Source organism: Podarcis bocagei (assembly GCF_964188305.1).
Source record: "Podarcis bocagei genome assembly, chromosome: 7".
In the NCBI taxonomy this organism is placed as follows: domain Eukaryota; kingdom Metazoa; phylum Chordata; class Lepidosauria; order Squamata; family Lacertidae; genus Podarcis; species Podarcis bocagei.
In genome coordinates, this window is record NC_138132.1 from 39,313,424 (window position 1) to 39,332,268 (window position 18,845).

General features: G+C 43.2%; 1 protein-coding gene across 2 annotated transcripts in view; it reads left to right on the forward strand.

The window, feature by feature from the left end:
- WTIP (WT1 interacting protein) overlaps window positions 1–18,845 on the forward strand; it is a 56,752-nt gene that overhangs the window by 11,923 nt on the left and 25,984 nt on the right. For both annotated transcript variants that reach the window (XR_014010385.1, XM_081203382.1), the window contains exon 2: window positions 9,679–9,780. Coding sequence is in view for 1 of the 2 variants with exons in the window: in XM_081203382.1 (XP_081059508.1) it covers window positions 9,679–9,780 (102 nt within the window). In the remaining variant the exon portion in view is untranslated. The remainder of the gene's footprint in view (window positions 1–9,678; window positions 9,781–18,845) is intronic.

The following is an 18,845-nucleotide window of genomic DNA, read 5'->3' on the forward strand; positions in this document are numbered from 1 at the left end:
TTGTCTTATGGGGAATTAGTCTAATAATCCATCTAGATCAGACTCGCCCACTCTGACTGGCAGCACCTCTCTAAAGCCTTGGGGGCTTTCTCATGCTCTGCCTGCTTGAGAATTTAAAATGGAGATGCTGGGGATTAAACTGGATTATCTGTGTGCAAAGTGTGTGCTCTGCTGTGGAGCTACAGTCTTTCATCACGTTTTCATAATGTGGTCTGCAAACCTGTTTTAGGGGGCTATACTGAAGGTAGGTGTCACTATGGAGAATGCCCTACTCTGCTCCACTATGAGGTGGGTATCTTCAGGCCATGTTAACAAGGCCTCTTATGCAGAGCAGAGACTGGTCTGGTCTGGAGAAGGCATTCCCATTGATCCTGAGCTGCTGTCAGTACTTCGGTTGAATTAATTCAATATGCTATGTTAAATACTGGGTGTTGGCCTACTTAGGGGAGGTAATATCCCAGACCTTTCAAGATACAAGACTTGGATCTGGTCCCACTCTCCGTGCTGGCCTTGCACATGAGAGGATCTTCATAAAGCAGCCTTCCAGCCACCTGTCCTGAGGTTTTGGACTTCAACTCCCATTAGCCCCCATCATGGCCAATGGGCAGGGATGGAGAGAGTTGTTGATTTCAGCATCCGAAGGGCACCAGGTTGGGGAAGGCTGCCATAAGCAATAGTACAGCCCTACCACTCCCCTGGGTATGAGTACGTAGAACACCAGGCTGCTCCTGTTACAAGGAATGGCAGGCATGCAGGCTTAGTCATGGCCTGGTGTGCTGAATGCAGGCCTGCTGTGCCCTATGGGATTCCTCTGTGTGCAAGTGCCATGTCTGTGGTGGACTGGCTCAAACCTACAATGTGCATGTGGTGTGGCAGATCTGGCTTCTCCTACTGGAGTGCTTTCTTCCTGCTGATGTCTCATTCCATCTTTTTTAATAAAAAAATAAAAATGAATTCTGTTAGAATGCATCCAGTAATGGAATTGGTAGTGAGAGCCAGCAAACACTGGGAAAAGATGCTCTAACCCATCAGGACATTTTTTTAAAAAAACACCAAACCGCTAAGCCCAGCCCTATCCCAACAGTCATGTGGTTTCATTTAGCAATCAGCCAAAGCTACTGTGTTTTCTTTGTGTCTTGAAATATCCTTTATCTGAAGAATAACATAACTTGGGATGTTTCAAACATTTGGACTGTCTACAAGGAAACAGGAGGAGGGCATCTCCCAAGAAGATCATCTGACTGTGTCAGGGTTGTTGTTGAGGTTTTTTTATTTTATTTTTGAAAAATAAAAAACCTAAGTGGTTTGCTTTCCTTGACTTGCTGGAGCCAGGAAACATCTCTGTCTCCTGGGAACAGTGTGAAGCAGAGGAAAATACATGGGGTGTAACCCAGTTGGAACCCTATTCCAGGAAGCAGAACAGCTGTCAAAGGATTTTAGAATGGTTAAATTTATGTGGGAGCTGATCTAATATGAGGAGTCTGCCCAAGAAATCTGGGCTCAGACCCCCACCCTAGCAAAGGAGCCGTGGGGCATGTTTGTCATCAGTAGATGGTAACATGCAGCCTCCCCATAGAATATATGATGATGGGCAGCTGTAAACTAATTGTGGTCTCTGTGCATTGGGCATGCCTTGTTTGAGTGAGTAGCTTGCTTACATATCTGTAGTGTCAAATTTAACAAAGGAGGGGGACAAACAAAGATTTTAAAAAAGACAGGAAAAACATCCTACACAGTGTCAGTTAACACTGATAATGCAATAGCCACCTGAAATGATACATGTTAAGGTATAAGCACTTTGGATGTCCAAACAGTATATGCACATGAAATTAGTGTTTATACACTGAAATGTAGCAAGGTTGGTGAGGTGCTCAAACCATTGGTGGTGGATATTTATCCTTCCAGGCTTGAAGCACAAGTCTCTTGGCAACCGTAAGGGCTCACAGTGTCCACTTTTGCTGTCCTGCTGTTAATCCCCATACCATAGGAACATAGCTTAAAAGTACACAAACATCTGCAAATACCAAATATTTCACTACTACAAAGTTGATACAGCCCCCCCCCCCGCCACCATCACAGAGCAAGCAAGTGTTTTATGATAACTCATTGAGGGTTAAAGAAGTAGGAACTTTCATTTGCTGAAATAGTTCGATATTGAGACCATGGGATGTTGTAGTCCCAAAATACAGAAACCAGACTTGGGCCAGCATCTATGCAGCTCTGCTCAGAGTTTCCCCAAGCTGTCTGTGCTCTCATGAATGAGGGAGGGTTCTGTGTCCACTCAGGGTGTCATAATCTCAAATTACACATTGAGAATGGAGTTGGGAAGGGAAGTAGCTTGTGCCAGAATTAGAGGCTCCAAAGCTGGTTTAGATCGTGATCCCTGGTGTGCTGTTCTAACTATAACTTCTTTGCAGTTTGGTGGAGCATGATTATCTGCTTTGAGCTTTTGTGGGGGTTGATGAGGGTAAAGTTGACCAACCTGGGTGGGTGAGTGTAAGTTTGGTAAGACCACCAGCATGGTGTGATTCTCTGCCAGGCAGCTGTTCCATCCCCATCAGCTGTGACTTTCAGAAATCCTATGAGTTGCTGGATTTGTTCCATTCATGTTTATGACTTTCCAACTGCATTATCAAGTGTCTAGTCTTGTCCGGGGCAAGTAGCACAGAAGGAGCTTTGACATTGCCCCTAACACAAAACCAGTGGAGGCTGTTCATGCCTTCACTACCGAGCCAAGCAATGTGGGATGAAGTGACATTCTTGCAGTTACAGAAGTGAGTACCACTGTATGTGAAATGTACTACCAACTTGGATAGTTGTAAAACGAAATTGGACAAATTCATGCAATGTAAGGCCACCATCAATAGCTGCTACTAGCCAGGACGGCTATGCTCTGCCTCCATGGTAATCAGAGGCAGTAGTAACACTTCAGAGAGAGTACAAGTTGCTGGAAGTCACAGGAGAGGAGAGGGCTCTCAAAGTCAGGTCCTGCTTGCAGGTTTTCAACAGGCATCTTGTTGGACACTGTAGGAATAGGATGCTGGCCTGATCCAGAAGGCTCTTCTTATGTGGTGAGGACTAGCAACATGGGTGGTTTTTCTGTGAATTTATGCAGGGTGTGTGTGTGTTAGTGGCTATTTGCTATGATGGCTCAATCAGGCCCTTGCATTCAGCTAGAGGCCCTGTACCTGCTTACCATATGATGGCCTCAAACAAGATGGCAGCTGCCTTAGTCATGCCCAACGTGGGCTTTTCACAGGCATCTCAATGGCCACTGCTGGAGAAAGGATGTGCTGTGCTAGATAGGCCTTTTGGCCTGATTCAGCAGGATACCTCTTATGTCATGAGAATGGGGCCCATAGCCTGCAGGCTAAATGAGGCCCTCCAATCTGGCCCTTGGGACACTCCCTAGGCTACACCCCCCCCAAGGCCTTGCTGTGCAACTCCCTCAAGTGCCTTTTCCTTTGCTGGAATGTGCCCTTGGCACCCACAACTTCTAGACATTTTGCCCATTCATGCATATAAAGTTAGTGGAGAGATATGTTGCCTCCAGTCCCTGAGCCAGTGTGTGGATGATTTTATTTCATTCCTATGGGGAAGAGCAAGAGGCATCAGTGAGGAAATATGAATTGGGTGGGGAGGTTCATTATCTGGTTAGTGTCCTCTCTATATTTCTTTAGACCTGTTTTAGATCTGGCCTCTTTAGACTCCCTTGAGTAATGGTTTTTTGTGGTGCTTGTGCTGATGGAATGGTGGACATTCTTAGGGCCTTTTCTAGCCTGTGACTCATGGAAATTAATGGACATTATTAACTCGAGTCTGTTAATTTAACCGAGTCTTCTCTAACTTCAGTTAGCATAAGCTACAACCCAGCTATTGGGACTGGGTGGCACTGCGGTCTAAACCACTGATCCTCTTTGGCTTGCTGATCAGAAAGTTGGCAGTTTGAATCTACACAACGGGGTGAGCTCCCATTGCTCTGTCCTCCCTTTTGCCAATCTAGCAGTTCGAAAGCATACCAGTGCAAGTAGATAAATAGGTACCGCTGTGGCAGGAAGGCAAATGGCGTTTCCTTGTGCTCTGTCTTCCATCACAGTGTTTTGTTGCGCCAGAACCGGTTTAGTCATGCTGGCCACATGACCTGGAAATCTGTCCGTGGACAAACTCCGGCTCCCTCAGCCTGAAGCGAGATGAGCGCTGCACCCCATAGTCGCCTTTGATTGGACTTAACAGTCCAGGGGTGCTTTACCTTCTTTACCTTACAACCCAGTTACAAGCAAAGATGTACTTGTTCTTGAGTAGTATGATCAATCACATACAGCCTGAGAACATCGGCTTCTACCTCAGTTTGAACTGTACTGCACTATGAAGTACCATCCTTTCCTTTAACTGCCGCAATGCTCAGTGGAATGGAGGATTGTGGCCTATAGTCCTGAGATTTAAGGAAGAATTTTAATGGCTCATCCCCAGAAATTCCCAGTTTCCCCAAATCTGGGTCACCCATGAGAAGCTACTGGGTCCCCAAGTCTTTCAGTGTTTTATCTGCTCACCGTCCCTTTATCTCTGTCAGGAATGCAGTGTTGTGTTATTCAGAAGAAGAAACTTAGATTGCTCCTGAAGCAAAGTTAGTGCCGGCTTAATATGTATGCATGCTCTGCATTTTATTTCTGTTAAGTATGTTAAGACTCAGAGTCCTATTTAAATTATCAATAAACATTTTATTTATATAACTGTATGTGGTGTTATACAGTATATTGTAGACTTTTTAAAAAGGGCAGGTCCCAGCCACAAGGATTTTACTTTCTTTATCTTGACAGTGTGGGAAGTGGGTTGGGGAGTGGGGAGGCAGAGGAGGAGAGACAAAATAACCAATTTTCTATAAGGGTTATTCATGCAAAATAAGTTAAGACCTTTCTCTGTTTAAGTTCAAAAGCTCTTAACAGGGCCAGACGGTTTCTGAATTAATTCTAAGTTGTAAAAACCTGTTCCCTGGTTCTTTTTTTGTCTAAGTGAGCCTAAATGATTCTGGCAGATTACGCTTTTGTAATAGATTTAGAATAATTTCACATTGACTTCCCATATTGCTTGAAAGATGATGTCCCATTCTTCTGATGAGAGGTATATATGCTTATGAGATTTCAATAGTGCCACTTCTGTCCCTAATTCAGTGGTAGCCCAGTCCATCTATGGCCAAGGGACAGAGGCTGGCATTCTGGGAGGTGAGGGACCTAACAGTCTTCGTTTTAAAAAAAATCTGTTCTATTTCTAGTAGTTTAATCCACATTTTATTCCCCCGCCCCATCTCTGAGCCCTACAGCAGTTGGGAAATCACCTTGGCTTGAAATGTTTTCAAAGCAGGGGTTGACTTCTCTTACTCTTTTGTGTTGGGTGGGGGGTGGAGGGAAACCTTTGTATTGCTCCACTCACTTGCTTGGCTAGACTCCCAGTGTGCTTTCCAGTACTGTATAAATTCTCTTCAAAGGGAATACCCAAATTCTTGCACATATAAACTTGTTCTATTGTGTGCTCATCTATGTTTTGGTGAGCAGTGTCCAAATAACATTATTTTGGATTCAATATAATTATCTTCTTTGTAATATACTATAATCTTTCTTAAGTAGTTTCTTCACACCTAACCAGGTAAGAGATATTAACACTAGTTTATCTGCATACATTAAATTCTAAACCTTTCTGCCGTATGTAACAGGTGAGCCCACATCCTCTGTTTCCAGTATATGGACTATGTCATTTATATAATTATTAAACAGGATAATTGTCATTAGGCAACCTTGTTTTATTCCTCTGATAGACTGTTGTTCAATTTCCCCAAAGTTTCCCTAACTCTTAGGTTTCCACATTATATTTGAACTAACAGGATGTTGCACATGTTCATTTCCATGTTATTTGATTCCAGAAAATAACAAATTGCAGTCCTCTTAACCCTGAAAATCATGGGAGTAAAATAGTGAAATTTGAGGTGGTATACCAGCATACAGTTTTTTCCTGCTGTTTTCATGGGTGAACAGAAGAAGCGTGCATGTGTGGAAGGGATGAGAGAGGGTGACGTTTTCCAGTGGTGTTCATTATTGTTTCATACCACACCCACTGGTGTGGTGAAATTCAATGTGACATGCTGGCATACTAGTTGAACAGTCCCAGTTTCATATCACAATAGGTACTGCAGTGTGAGAGGAACATTTGTAAACAGGACGACAGAAGTGCAGAGCATTATCATCAGAAAAAACTAATGCAATATTCCCCACATCTGAATGCACCCTTAATTGATTTAGTAGTAAAAGATCCTTCTGTATAGTTGTTGAACTGACACAAATAATGTTTGGTCTATGGTTGTGCCTTATTCCAAAGACTGCCTCTGTTTACAGTATGAAATGCTGCCCACAACTAAAAAGCTGGAACACTGCTGCTGCTGTTGTTAAAGCCTATAACATGAATCAGTGTGAATATACAAGTTCTACAATAACCACCATGAGAGGGTTTTCTAATACCACATTTGAGATTACCTCCACCTGATCACTTAGGGAGGGTGTGCAGCAGGGTGGGCAGTAGATCCCTGTTATATTATTTATAATACACCTTGCTTAAACTACATAATTTTCAACCTGGCAGCTGTTCAGTGCTGTGTTTTTTGGTGAAATGAATTGAAATTGCCAGTGATCTGCTCCCGTTGGACTAACGGCTTTGGAAGCAGGGGTAATGGGCAACAGATCCTCATACCACAGTGTTTCCCAGGAGAGAGAGCACTGTCAATGAATTTGCAAAAGGATGGGCAGCATCTAGCTGTGTTTGTGAATGAGCTCTCAAAAGGCAAGGAAATGGACTTCTGCCATCTTTGGAATGAGAACAGGAGAATCAAAGGGGTTGTTTCTCCTGGCTTGAAATGTCAGCAGCAGTCAGTCAGTCAGTCACTGATGTGCTCAGATTCTGAAAGAGTGCAGATGGCGGCAGCGAGGTGCCAGAGGACTCTAAAAGAGCTGTTTGCATGGCCAAAAATAAACTTAGTTAATAGGGCAAAAACTTCAGCTGAGGCAGCATTGAGCAGTGCTGCTTGTACACTACTGTGCTCCAGTGTAATTGTATGGTGACATTTCCTGGGCTGTTCTACACAGTATGTATTGCATATTCCTCTTTGGGAATTATAAACACCTCCTTTTGGAAGATCTCATTTCCATTGCTACTATTGCTACCTGGGTCTTTAGGCATGATGGTAGACATGTGTAATGTAGTATTATTATTTTCTAAAATTGTAGAGTGGGGCAGTTTCTAGCAATACAGTGGTAGCTCGGGTTACAGATGCTTCAGGTTACAGACGCTTCAGGTTACAGACTCCGCTAACCCAGAAATAGTACCTCGGGTTAAGAACTTTGCTTCAGGATGAGAACAGAAATCGCACAGTGGCGCGGCAGCAGTGGGAGGCCCCATTAGCTAAAGTGGTGTTTCAGGTTAAGAACGGACCTCCGGAATGAATTAAGTACGTAACCAGAGGTACCACTGTACTTCAAATACACCACAATGGTGTAACCAGCCAGATAAACTACCAACAACAGCAACATAGGAATACTAAAACCACAGGGTGCTTTTACTATTTTACTCCCAACTTCATGGAACAAGAAGATTATTTTTACTTGATGGTGGAATCCCTTTAGACTCATCACCATTCGTCCTTCCAGGGTTGGGGAAGGACACTCCACAATGCAGAGAAACACAACAGCAAAAGCTCCTGTATGTATCAGTATATGTGCCAGTTGCATGTGCCAAGCTGTAAAGTGGGTTTCAACTGCAGTTTACTGAGTTTATGAACATTCAACTTGTATTGCAGTCAACTGTCAATTACTCTCTTTATAACAAGAGTCCACTTAGGAGCAATGGTGTCAACTGCACAAGTCTTTCACCTCCCACAGAATGGCTAGGGCTGCTGACGCCATACCTGATGGAAACTCCCTAAGGGCTCTTGGGAATCTGTTGGATTCAATTGGCTTCTTGGGATGGGTTGTTTCTAATAAGCCCACCACCCCTACAGAAAGGAACAGAACCAACCAGTGTCTTGGTAGCTTTTCCCAGTCATGCTTTCCCCAATATTTCTACCTTATACTCCTACAAAAGCCCTCCTCTCCTTCAATATTCTGACTCTCCCTTGGTGTCTCTTACGCCTAGAACTTCTCCCAGGACATCCATGTTCTTCCAGCCTTTCTTCAAAGCCACCTCTTCCATCCTTCTTTTGGCTGACTACACCTTTGCCCCTCCACCTCAGCTGAAATGAAGACCAAGCCCTCTTTGCTGCATCTGCTAATTCTGCCAGTGGCCTCTCCTACAGTTGGAATCTCAAGATAGGGCCAGTATGTCTTTGTTTATGTTAGCCTGAAACGCTCCATACATAGATAGATGGTGTTGCAAAATGACACAGCTCTGCCTCAGCCCTACTCCCCCATGTCTGTGGCGTGCAAGTTCTGTTTTGAGCAGATAGGCTGAGCCATGAATCATAGAATTGTAAGGGACTCCAGCCCCCTGCAACTAGATTATATATGCCAGATGGCCATCCAACCTTTGCTTTAAAAACTCCAAGAAAGTAGGGTCCACCACCTCTCATGGGTCCACTGTCAGAACATCTCTTCCCAGCAGAAAGGTCTTCCTGATGTCAGAATCTCCTATTGTGTAACTTGAAGCCATTGTCAACATCCTTCTTAAATTGTGGCACCCAGAATTGGACACAGTATTCCAGGTGTGGTCTGACCAAGGTAGAAGAGAGTGGTACTATTATTTCTTGATCTGGACACTATACTTCTGTTGATGTAGCCTAAAATAGCATTGGCCTTTTTTTGCTGCTGCATCACATGGTTGACTCACGTTAAGCTTGTGGTCTACTAAACCTCTGGATCCTTTTCACATTTACTGCTGGCATGCGAGGTGTCCCCCATCTTATTCTTACATTCGTCCGTATTGCAATTCATTTTGTTAGTTGGGGCCCAGTTCTCCAATCTCTTAAGATCATCTAGAATCCTGATTCTGTTTAGTGGCATTGGCTACCCCTCTCAGAATTCAATTTTTGGAAATTTAGCTTTAGTGTGTGTTGTGTTGACTTTTCTTTTCTTCTTAAGGAACAAAGGGGGGGAGCAGTTTCTAGCACTTAATAGTTGCAACTTTCCATGCTGAAATACATGACTGAGAGCCTGTGTGGGATAGTGCAGTGTTGGGTCCCCATATGTTGTTGGACTACAACTCCCATAATCTCTGACCACTGGCTAAACTGGCTGGGAATGATAGGAGTTGTAGTCCAACAGCTTGTGGGGACCCAAAGTTGGAGAGCACTCATGTAGTGGATAGTGTCGGACTGGGACCTGGGAGAAACGGGGTTTCAAATCCCTACTTGGCCATGAAGCACCCTAGGTGACCTTGGGCCTTGGGTCACTGCCTCTTAGCTTAACCTACCTCAAAGGGTTGTTGTGGGGATTAAATGAGGAGGGGGAGAACCATGTTGACCACCTTGAGCTCCTTGGAGCAAAAAGGTGGGATCAAAATGCAATTAAATACATAACTCCTGGCACCTATTGAGCAATAAGAACAACTGGCTTCATGGGTTGGTAGTGCCTGCTGGTTAGGCGTTTGCAGCTGTTAGCTGGATTTCTACTGAGTTCTAATTTTCCTTCTCTCTCTTCTCCATAGGCATTTGTATCAAGTGCGGAAAGGGGGTATACGGGGCCAGCCAGGCTTGTCAGGCCATGGGGAACCTCTACCACACCAACTGCTTTACATGCTGCTCTTGTGGTAAGTCGCGTGCTTTTATGGCCTCTTGCAAAAAAATGCCTTAACTTGTGTCCCTGTTGGATTTTGAGGCCTGCCCCTTGGGGTGCCTTCACTGCGTGCATGGCATTTTGATGAATTGAAGGTCTAAATGTGTAAAATGAAGGCGAAAATTTGAAATACTTGGGGAATCCGCAGGTTATAATGGACTGCAAAAGTAGTGATGCTGTGACTCACCAGAAGTGAGGCAACTGGTGCTCTACTTAACCCACTGTAGAGCAGAATACCTGTGGCGGTCAAATTTCAGCTGGAAAGTGATGCTTCATTTTTATTGCTATGCTTCAAAAGTGTCTGGGCAGGTCTCATTACATGCAGGGGTTACATTCCTGGCTATTCTGTATATAAGCAAAATTGTGCAAAGCCCGAATGACTCCTGGAACTCTATGTGTCTAAAGCCTGCATTGAGCAGGCCTTGCGCCCCATGCAAGATGGGGAGCTTTTTTAAACTGCCCTCCTTGCTTACCAGGAACTGGGAATGGTGTGCAGTAGCAGACTTTGGGCTCTCAAATTTCAGCAGTGCTCTGAGACACCTTAAAATTTGGCTCTCTCCCTGCTCCCGACCCTTTCTCGTGCTCCATGCTACAGCATTGTTGTAGCACCCCCTACAGTGCAGCATTCAGTGCGACTGAACCAATCATGCTACCCTAAAACCACCTCTGAGTTGCATGAGGACTCTCGAAGGTCCTGTAAGGCTCCAACGAGGTCTTGTGAGATTTTGTGAGATCTCAGATGACCCTTCCAGCGGGTTTCCCTGTTCTTCTATCCCATATATTTATTTTCCTGTTATCGGCATAAAGCTGTGATCACGCATATAAAATCAACCTAAGATGAGATCTACCTGCACAGATACTGGAGAATATTTAAGGTGATAAGGGCCTTCTCAGGAGCAGCCTCTCAGTTTTGGAGTACCTTCTGCAGAGGGGTTGTCCCAGCACCTATTTTAATGACTCTTTGACACAAGGAAATTTTTATTATTATTATTTTCATGGGCCTTTTAAACTCTGTTTTTTAAATCTGTTGCATTTTGCTGGGTGGTTGCTAGTATGGTTGTATAACTTTGTAGGACTTGCATGGCTGCTTGTCATGGTTTGTAGACTTCTCTGATTTAAAATGACTGTATGTACAGTGGTACCTCGCAAGACGAATGCCTCGCAAGACAAAAAACTCGCTAGATGAAAGGTTTTCCCGTTTTCGATTTGCCTCGCAAGACGAAATTTCCCTATGGGCTTGCTTCGCAAGACGAAAACGTCTCGCGGCTTTGTTTCCTTTGTCTAAAAACAAAGACATGTTTTGTTTATAAAGTTAATTTATTTTCCCTTCAATTTTTGAACTGCTCTTTACAGTATGTGTGACTTTAAAGAGCAGTTAATAAACTGTTGTTGTACCAAATTTGGCTTTGTTTCGACTTTTTTTGACCATAGGAACGCATTAATTGATTTTCAATGCATTCCTATGGGATTTCGTGCTTCGCAAGACGAAAAATTCGCTAGACGACAAAAATTGCGGAACGAATTAATTTCATCTTGCGGGGCACCACTGTATGTATGTGTGTATTTATTATATTTCTATCCCTTTTTATGGGAAAAACAATTTCAGAGTGGCATGCAATAAAACAGCATATAAGCAACAAAATCAAATGGCATAAAATAAAGCAGATGTTTTAGTGTTAGTGCTTCTAAAAAAGAATTTTATTTATGAGAATTTGTTGGGGGGGTTGTTTGGTAAAAAGATTTAAAGAAGTTTTTTACAATTAAAAATCCATCCTCCCCCTCGTCTTGTTGATACAGTTTTACAGTGGTACCTCGATTTACAAACTTAATCCATTCCGGAAGTCCGTTCTTAAACCAAAGCCGTTCTTAAACTGAGGCGCGCTTTCCCTAATGAGGCCTGCCCTTCTACTGTTCAGCTTCCGTTCATAGACCGAGGTAAAGTTCGCTAACTGGAACACTACTTCCGGTTTTGCAGAGTTTGTATACCGAATAGTACGTAAACAGGGCTGTTCTTAAACCGAGGTACCACTGTGCATGGATTTTGTGATTTTTAACTTTTTAAAGCATGTTTTTTCATTAGCCAGAGAGCAGTTGTCATGGTGCATGGATAAATGCCTAATGAGTGAGTGAGTGGACGAATAAACGAATTAATAAATTGAGGCCACCTGTGCACATTGCTTCCACCATACACATCTCCCTAGTTTTGATCAGTGTGGCTTTGTGAACCTGGTGCGCTCCAGCTGTTTTGAACTAGAACTTCCATTAGCCCCAGTCACCATGACCATATGATGCTGCGGCTGATGGGAGTTGTAGGACATCTGCACATTCCATGAGCACTGGACTTACTAGTGTATATTTGGTAAGGGACTTAATCAAAATGTTATTGGAAGTTCTATATATAGTATGTGGAAAAGCCAAAAGAATGACACACATTCCTCCTAGAGGAAAGAAAAATAAGGAAAGGGGTGAGTTTTCAGATACCTGAACGGTTGGCAGAAGCCAATAGTAGACCAACGGTTTGCCTAAGACGTTTGTGCTAGTGTTGTGTTTTGATTAGAGTATGGGATTTGGACTGGGGAGACTTGAGTTCAAATCCCCCTGGTCTGTCATGAAACCCGCTAGGTGATCATGGGCCAGCCACCCTTTTAGCCTAGCCTGCCTCACAGGGTTGTTAGGAGGATAAAATGAGAGGGCATAGGGAGAGCCATGAACACCACCCTAAGCTCCATGGTGGAAGGAGAGGACATAAATTACTACATTTTTAAAGGTCCTGAGCAACCAGGTGGCTGAATTCTGTTTTTTCTTGCTGCAGGGTTTTGTAGTAAAATTAACCTTGAAGTGTTATGACTGCATTTCAACAGAAGATTGTAATCAGTTTCTGCTGTCTCTGTTAGAAGGAAATATTTTGCTGTCTTTTATTGTTTTTTATTGATTTTAACTATTGTGTTTCATTTTTGATACCATAATATTTGCGAGCCCCCCAAGGAATGTTTGTCGATGGGCAGTCATATGAAACTTACTACTATATTTATTTGTTACTGGATAGCTACAGAACTTTTTGTTTATAATGCCCTGGCATAGGGTCTGCTTGTGTGTGATTTGTGGCCCTTCTCTCTCTCCACATCCAGCAATGCTGTGTTAACTATTAATGAAAGGGTAGATGGAAAATACAAAAATTACCCAAGGGATTGCCCCCCTCCCGCCTAGCATGACCTCCCACTTCCCACTGCCTTGATCATATATTTTTAACATTCCTAGGATGCTTTAAAAAAATAATCCCACATTATGTCAAGCGGTTGTGGGAACTGGAACCGATGCTGGGACATGGCTGCAGCTGAGTGGCTGATCTGAGAGGCTGGCTTGGCGCAAGGCCTGCTCAAACAGCCACCCTTCCGCCTTCTCCATGAGTTAGCCCAAAGTTAGCAGCATGGACTTGCCCATGGGGACCTCTGAAAGAGCACTCCTTGACCCTGGCTTTTGGCCTGAGCTCTGCATAGCAGTGTTTTTACTTCTGTTCATTCTTGAAATCACAAAATGGAACAAATGGTTATTTCTGGCTTAATGTTTCAGAGGGCCACAGTCTCCTTAAGAACATTCATTATACACCTTTAGGCGCCAGGCAAAAATGTTAACTTTTTAAACCAGGCCTTTGGTTGATCTGATTGACATCCTATACTCTTTTAAAATGTGGCTCTTTTGGGGAGGTGTTATTGGGTTATTGTTATTTTATATATTGTGATCTTTTCTGTGAGCTGCCATGAGACCTCCGGGTATAGGGCGATATATAAATTCAATCAATAAGAAAGAAAGAAAGAGAGAGAGAGAGAGAGAGAGAGAGAGAGAGAGAGAGAGAATTTCAACAGAAAGCTTGTTAGCAGAGACATGATTGTAAAAGCACCACCACTTTCCTTTTGTTTTTAAACTGTGTATCTGTTTGCTACCCTGGACTCCTTGGGGAGGAAGGGTGGGGTATAAATTCAGTATATAAAAAAAGAATTTTAATAAGAGAAATATCTTAAAACAGTGATTTTGCCTCCCCCCTCCCATAACTTTCTAAGGGATGTTTTCCATATATAATTGGGCTGAGGAACCCCAAGTTTCTGTCATGCCATCCCTGCATGTTTTCGAGGCTTCAGGATGCCCACTCAGTTCATGTGGGACTAGCTAGGCCTTTGGAGCATCACTGGCACTCCAAATGAACTGAACAAGTAGCTCCACTATGCTCCAATAGTAGGATTAGCAGTTACAATCGTACCTCTGCTTACATATCCCTCTGGATACGTAAACTTCGGGATATGAACGCAGCTAACCCGGAAATATTTTTCTGGGTTTCGGTGTGCATGTGCAGAAGCGGTCCTCCGGAATGGATCCCGTTCGCAACCAGAGGTACCACTGTAGTTTCCAGTGTTTGCTGAAAGTGCAGTTTAAGAGTTACCATAGAAGTGGGAGGGATGCAACTGTTGTTTGAGGTCTGTTGGACATGACAGCCTCTCAGTGCAATTGCTCTGTATTCTGTTGCATTCCATCCTCCACCTCAATCCCGGAGATCCTCTGATGGGGCACTTTGGCCCTTGGGGTTCAGTTGGCCTTCACTAGGGACTGAGTCCTTAGAGTAACAGTCTCTGCTGCCCTGTGGAACTTGCTGCCTGTAGAGATTTGTCAGGAACCATCCCTCCCTTCTTCTTGGAAGGTAAACGGCATTTCCATGCGGCGGCTCCCTCGGCCAGTAAAGCGAGATGAGCGCCACAACCCCAGAGTCATCCGCAACTGGACCTAATGGTCAGGGGTCCCTTTACCTTTACTATTTAGGCAGGACTTCTCATCATGAACTTTTATTTAAGCCAACCAATATCTACTGATGCTTTACTGATGCTTTTAGTTATGTTTTATAGATATTCATTAACTGATTTTATTGTATCTGGAAGGTCACCTTGGAATATTCTGTACATTTTCTAATTAATACAGTGGTACCTTGGTTTGCAAACAGTCTGGTTTGCATACATTTTGGATTACAAACACGTCAAACCCAGAAGTGCGTGTCCCAGTTTGCAAACTTCTTTTGGATTACAACCCCCCTTTTTTTCTTTTTTCTTTTTTGGAATACGAACAAAAACATTTTGGATGCCCCATTGGCGAAAGCGTGCCTTGGGTTTAACCTGTTTTGGTTTACAAACAGACGTCCAGAACGGATTATGGTTGTAAACCAAGGTACCACTGTAAATACATTTTGGGCAGAATCCTGCCCTGTATGTGCTCAGAAAATGTTTCCTATTCAAAGCACTCATATTCAGCCTCCTCGTCCTGCTCAAATACTTTCAAGTGCATTTTCAGAGGTCCAAGATCTAAAAACATGCTTTTCTTAAAATAACAATAAAAATAAATAATAGCTGAGTTTCCCAAGAAGCTAAACTTGGGCCCAAGGCCATATTCTGTTGCCGACATACAGCCCCTGTGCTTGTTGATAGTGTGCAATGCAGCCAACGGATTTCTAAAAGAAATTCTAACTGGTCGTACTTTGTCTCATGAATATAGATAAAATATACAGTAAATATAGTACCATTTGAGGTACCTATCTACACATACACAACATGGACACATTTTCCTAAACTCTGAATTGTGAGTGGCATTTCCTTTGTCCTTTTAGGATAATTTCACAAGCCTTTCATATCCTTAATTAAAATATTTGTGTCTGTCTACTGTCATGGGATGCCTCTCTTTAAAATTTAAAACTGTGCATTTAAAAGGAAATCTCTCTGTGTGTGTGTGTGTGTGTGTGTGTGTGTGTGCCTGTGTCTGTGTCTGTGTGTGTCTGTACGGGGAGGGGGCTGAAGAGTGGCAGTGCCTCCCTCTCCCATACTTAAATTGTCAGATTCCAGACTGGGGTGAAGTAGAATAGAGTGAGTCAGTGACCTCAGCCAAGAAGAATGTTGCTTATTTACGTAGAGCTCCTGCTATTTTACCAGCGAGCCTTTTATTATGCAAGGACAATGTATGCCAGTTTCTGTATTTATTGGCTAAGTGAAGGCTTGCACATTTTGAGATTTGCATCCTAATAGTTTTAGTAACTAAATATATGCAAGCTCCCTGAAAAATAGCGCTGTGAGATTTTTGTTTTGTATTGCCCCATTTTCTGTGTTAGTCTTTCTTTAAAGGATCTCGTGCAAATATTGGAGACACTCCTTCTACTGCAATAGGGTCTGTTTGAAAGGAAAGAGAGTTACGTGTGTTACGCCCCTCCATTTGTGGGGCTTATGAGGGAAAAACTGTTGGTGGATTGTTCCCAGTCTTTGCAAAATTATTCCTGGGATTCAGCTGCTCTTGGAGCTTTATTTCATTTTGTTTTTAAATAGCGACTTTGCCTCCAGTTCCATCTTTATTAGGCAGCAGCAAAGAATTCTAAAATATTTCAGTGTCTTTTGATGCATTGGCTGGGCGGACTAGAATTCAATCAGTTTTAGTCCAGAAAATGTGAGTGTTTGTACAATTTATACTCCAGACATTTTTGCCCTCCATAACAAAAGGTCTTTTCAGCTTTTTCTGGCCTGTTAGTTGAAACTACAATTCCTTTTTAGAAAAAAATAAAGGTATGTTTGTTCTCTCTGGAGTGGAGCCACAGGAACCTTAGCATAACAGAAAATGTATGTTTCGGGATCTGATCCTGCATTCCTCCAAGTCAAAAGGGAGTGCAGGCGCAAAAGGGATTCTGTGTTTGGGATCCCACTATGGAGAATATAAATTGGTGCAGCCAGTCTTGTGGTACCCATTTAGTGATTTGGGTTTCCAACACTGATGCAACGTGTGAATAGCAACTCCTGCCAAGGTGCAGTATCTCATTTTGAGAGGAATTTTGGCACAGAATTAATTCTCTCTCAACCTTTGTTTCTGGTACTGGGAATGTTTTTTGTTTTGTTTTTAAGGGCTGGCGGGGGTGGGGAGTTGAATATGTACAAGGAGGCTTGCTTCCTGCAGATATCTTGGTTGTAGGGCAGACCTCCCTGTTGACTGGTTCCTTCAGCTAGAGCTTAGCTTTCAAACTTCCTTACCTTTTGGAGCTTTTCCACCTTTCCCTGGAATCCCTGCATATTCTAGAACAGCCTCTGCCAACCTGTTGCTCTTCAGATCAGGGGTAGGCATCCTAAGGCCCATGGGGGTCATTTAACTGGCCCACGAGCCACCCCCGAACCGAGCCGCCCACTCAACAAGTTACCACACGCTGCGCCAAACCAGTGCAGCGTGGGGACTCGCTTCCGCAGCACCAGAAATCACATCTGTGCAGGCGCAGATGCCAGAAATCACGGGTGTGTCCGCAATCCAGCCCACGGAGAGATCTCTGCTGGAGTGAACTGGCCCAGGCGAGGTAAACCTTGCCGACCCCTGCTTCAGATGTTTTGAACTGCCATCTGTTCTACGAATCTGCTCAGCTCAAGGCTCAGTAGGCAAGGCATCTCAACAGGGCATTGTGTGTGCTGCCATTCCGCAGGAGCCCAGCAATACAATGAAATTATAGGTGCAGAATTCAGCTTCTGAAGAATCTCTGCTTTCATTGTAATAAGCAAGTTTCTAATCCTTATGGGCTGAAATGATACACAGTGATGTTCTGAGGTATTTTGCTTCCTGCAATGAAACCCCAGTTCTCTAATGACCACCTAAGCCAGGGCTAACAGTTTTTTAAGCAAGCAAGCAAGCAAGCAAACCCCGAATTAAGTATAAAAATCTGACAGACATAAGAGAAAGAGGGAGTTTTGCCCTTCCAGACCTCCGACTTTATTATGAGGCAGCGTGCATCTACTGGATGAAAGAATGGATGGAGCTAAGAGATACCAACATTTTAGACTTAGAACGTTTTGATCTATGCTTTGGATGGCATGCATATCTGCATTATGACAAATCAAGGGTGCCCAAAGGTTTCCAAAACCATGTCATAAGTAGAAGTACATACATGGTTTGGCAGAGACACAAAGATCTTTTAGAGAGAAAAACCCCAAGATGGATATCACCAGCTGAGGTGGTTTCAGTGAAAAGGTTGAGCATGGATGAGAAGTGGGCCACCTTACAGGGTTTAGAGGATGAGAGAGAAGAGATTTTGAATCATACTGTAGATTGATTTTAGTACTTTAAGGTGAACGAGTAATATAAAAGAGACAATAAGGAAAAGGTATTTGCGGAAATGAGTTCAGAATTTGAAAAAATTGCAATAGGAAAGGGTGATAAATTAATCTTGAAAATTTATTAACTGCTACTGGAGTGGGAGACCAAAGATGAGATGGTAAAGGTGTCAATGACAAAATGGGCCATAGATATTGGTTACAACATAGAATTGTCCTCATTGGAAAAATTATGGGGGGAAACCATGAATTTCTCTGCCTGTTATCTTATTAAGGAAAACCTACAAAAGATGATGTACTGGTGGTACTTGACACCCAGCAAATTAGTGAAAATTTATTTTTAAAAAGGTCTAATTTATGCTGGAAGTGCCACGAGGTAGAGGGAACCCTGATTAACATGTGGTGGTTGTGTAAATATGCTAGAGAGTAGCAACTCCTGATTTATCTTCCTGCCCTGTGAAGCCACCCAAAGGAGGTCTCCTCGGCCTTCCAGATCTGGAGAGATGCTTGAAAGGTTCCCTAAAGAAGTCTCAAATGTGGAATGAAGTTGGTTTGATTCTTTGTGTAGGGCATGGAATTTCCTTAGTCATCTTATGAAGCCTGTTAGGGCCACAGTTTCCTGTCTGGGCTCACCCTGGAGGACCAGAGGCAACACGAGAATCCTCTTACTTTTCTTTCCCACACTCAAAAAATGTTATTCCTGAGGTTAAAGGAGCAAAGAATGCTGGGACTATCCTCCCTATATGAACCATTACTGAAATACTTTGAATTCTGTCTGCATCCTAAAAGGCTTACTCAGACACCCTTAAAATTCATGGGATTGCAAGCAAATACACTTATTTTGGAAGGAGAATGGAGTTTGATTCCCTCATCCCACTACTTCCATGTTTGGATCTAGAAAGTTGGGAGGAGGAGAGGAAGAGTCAACAGAAAC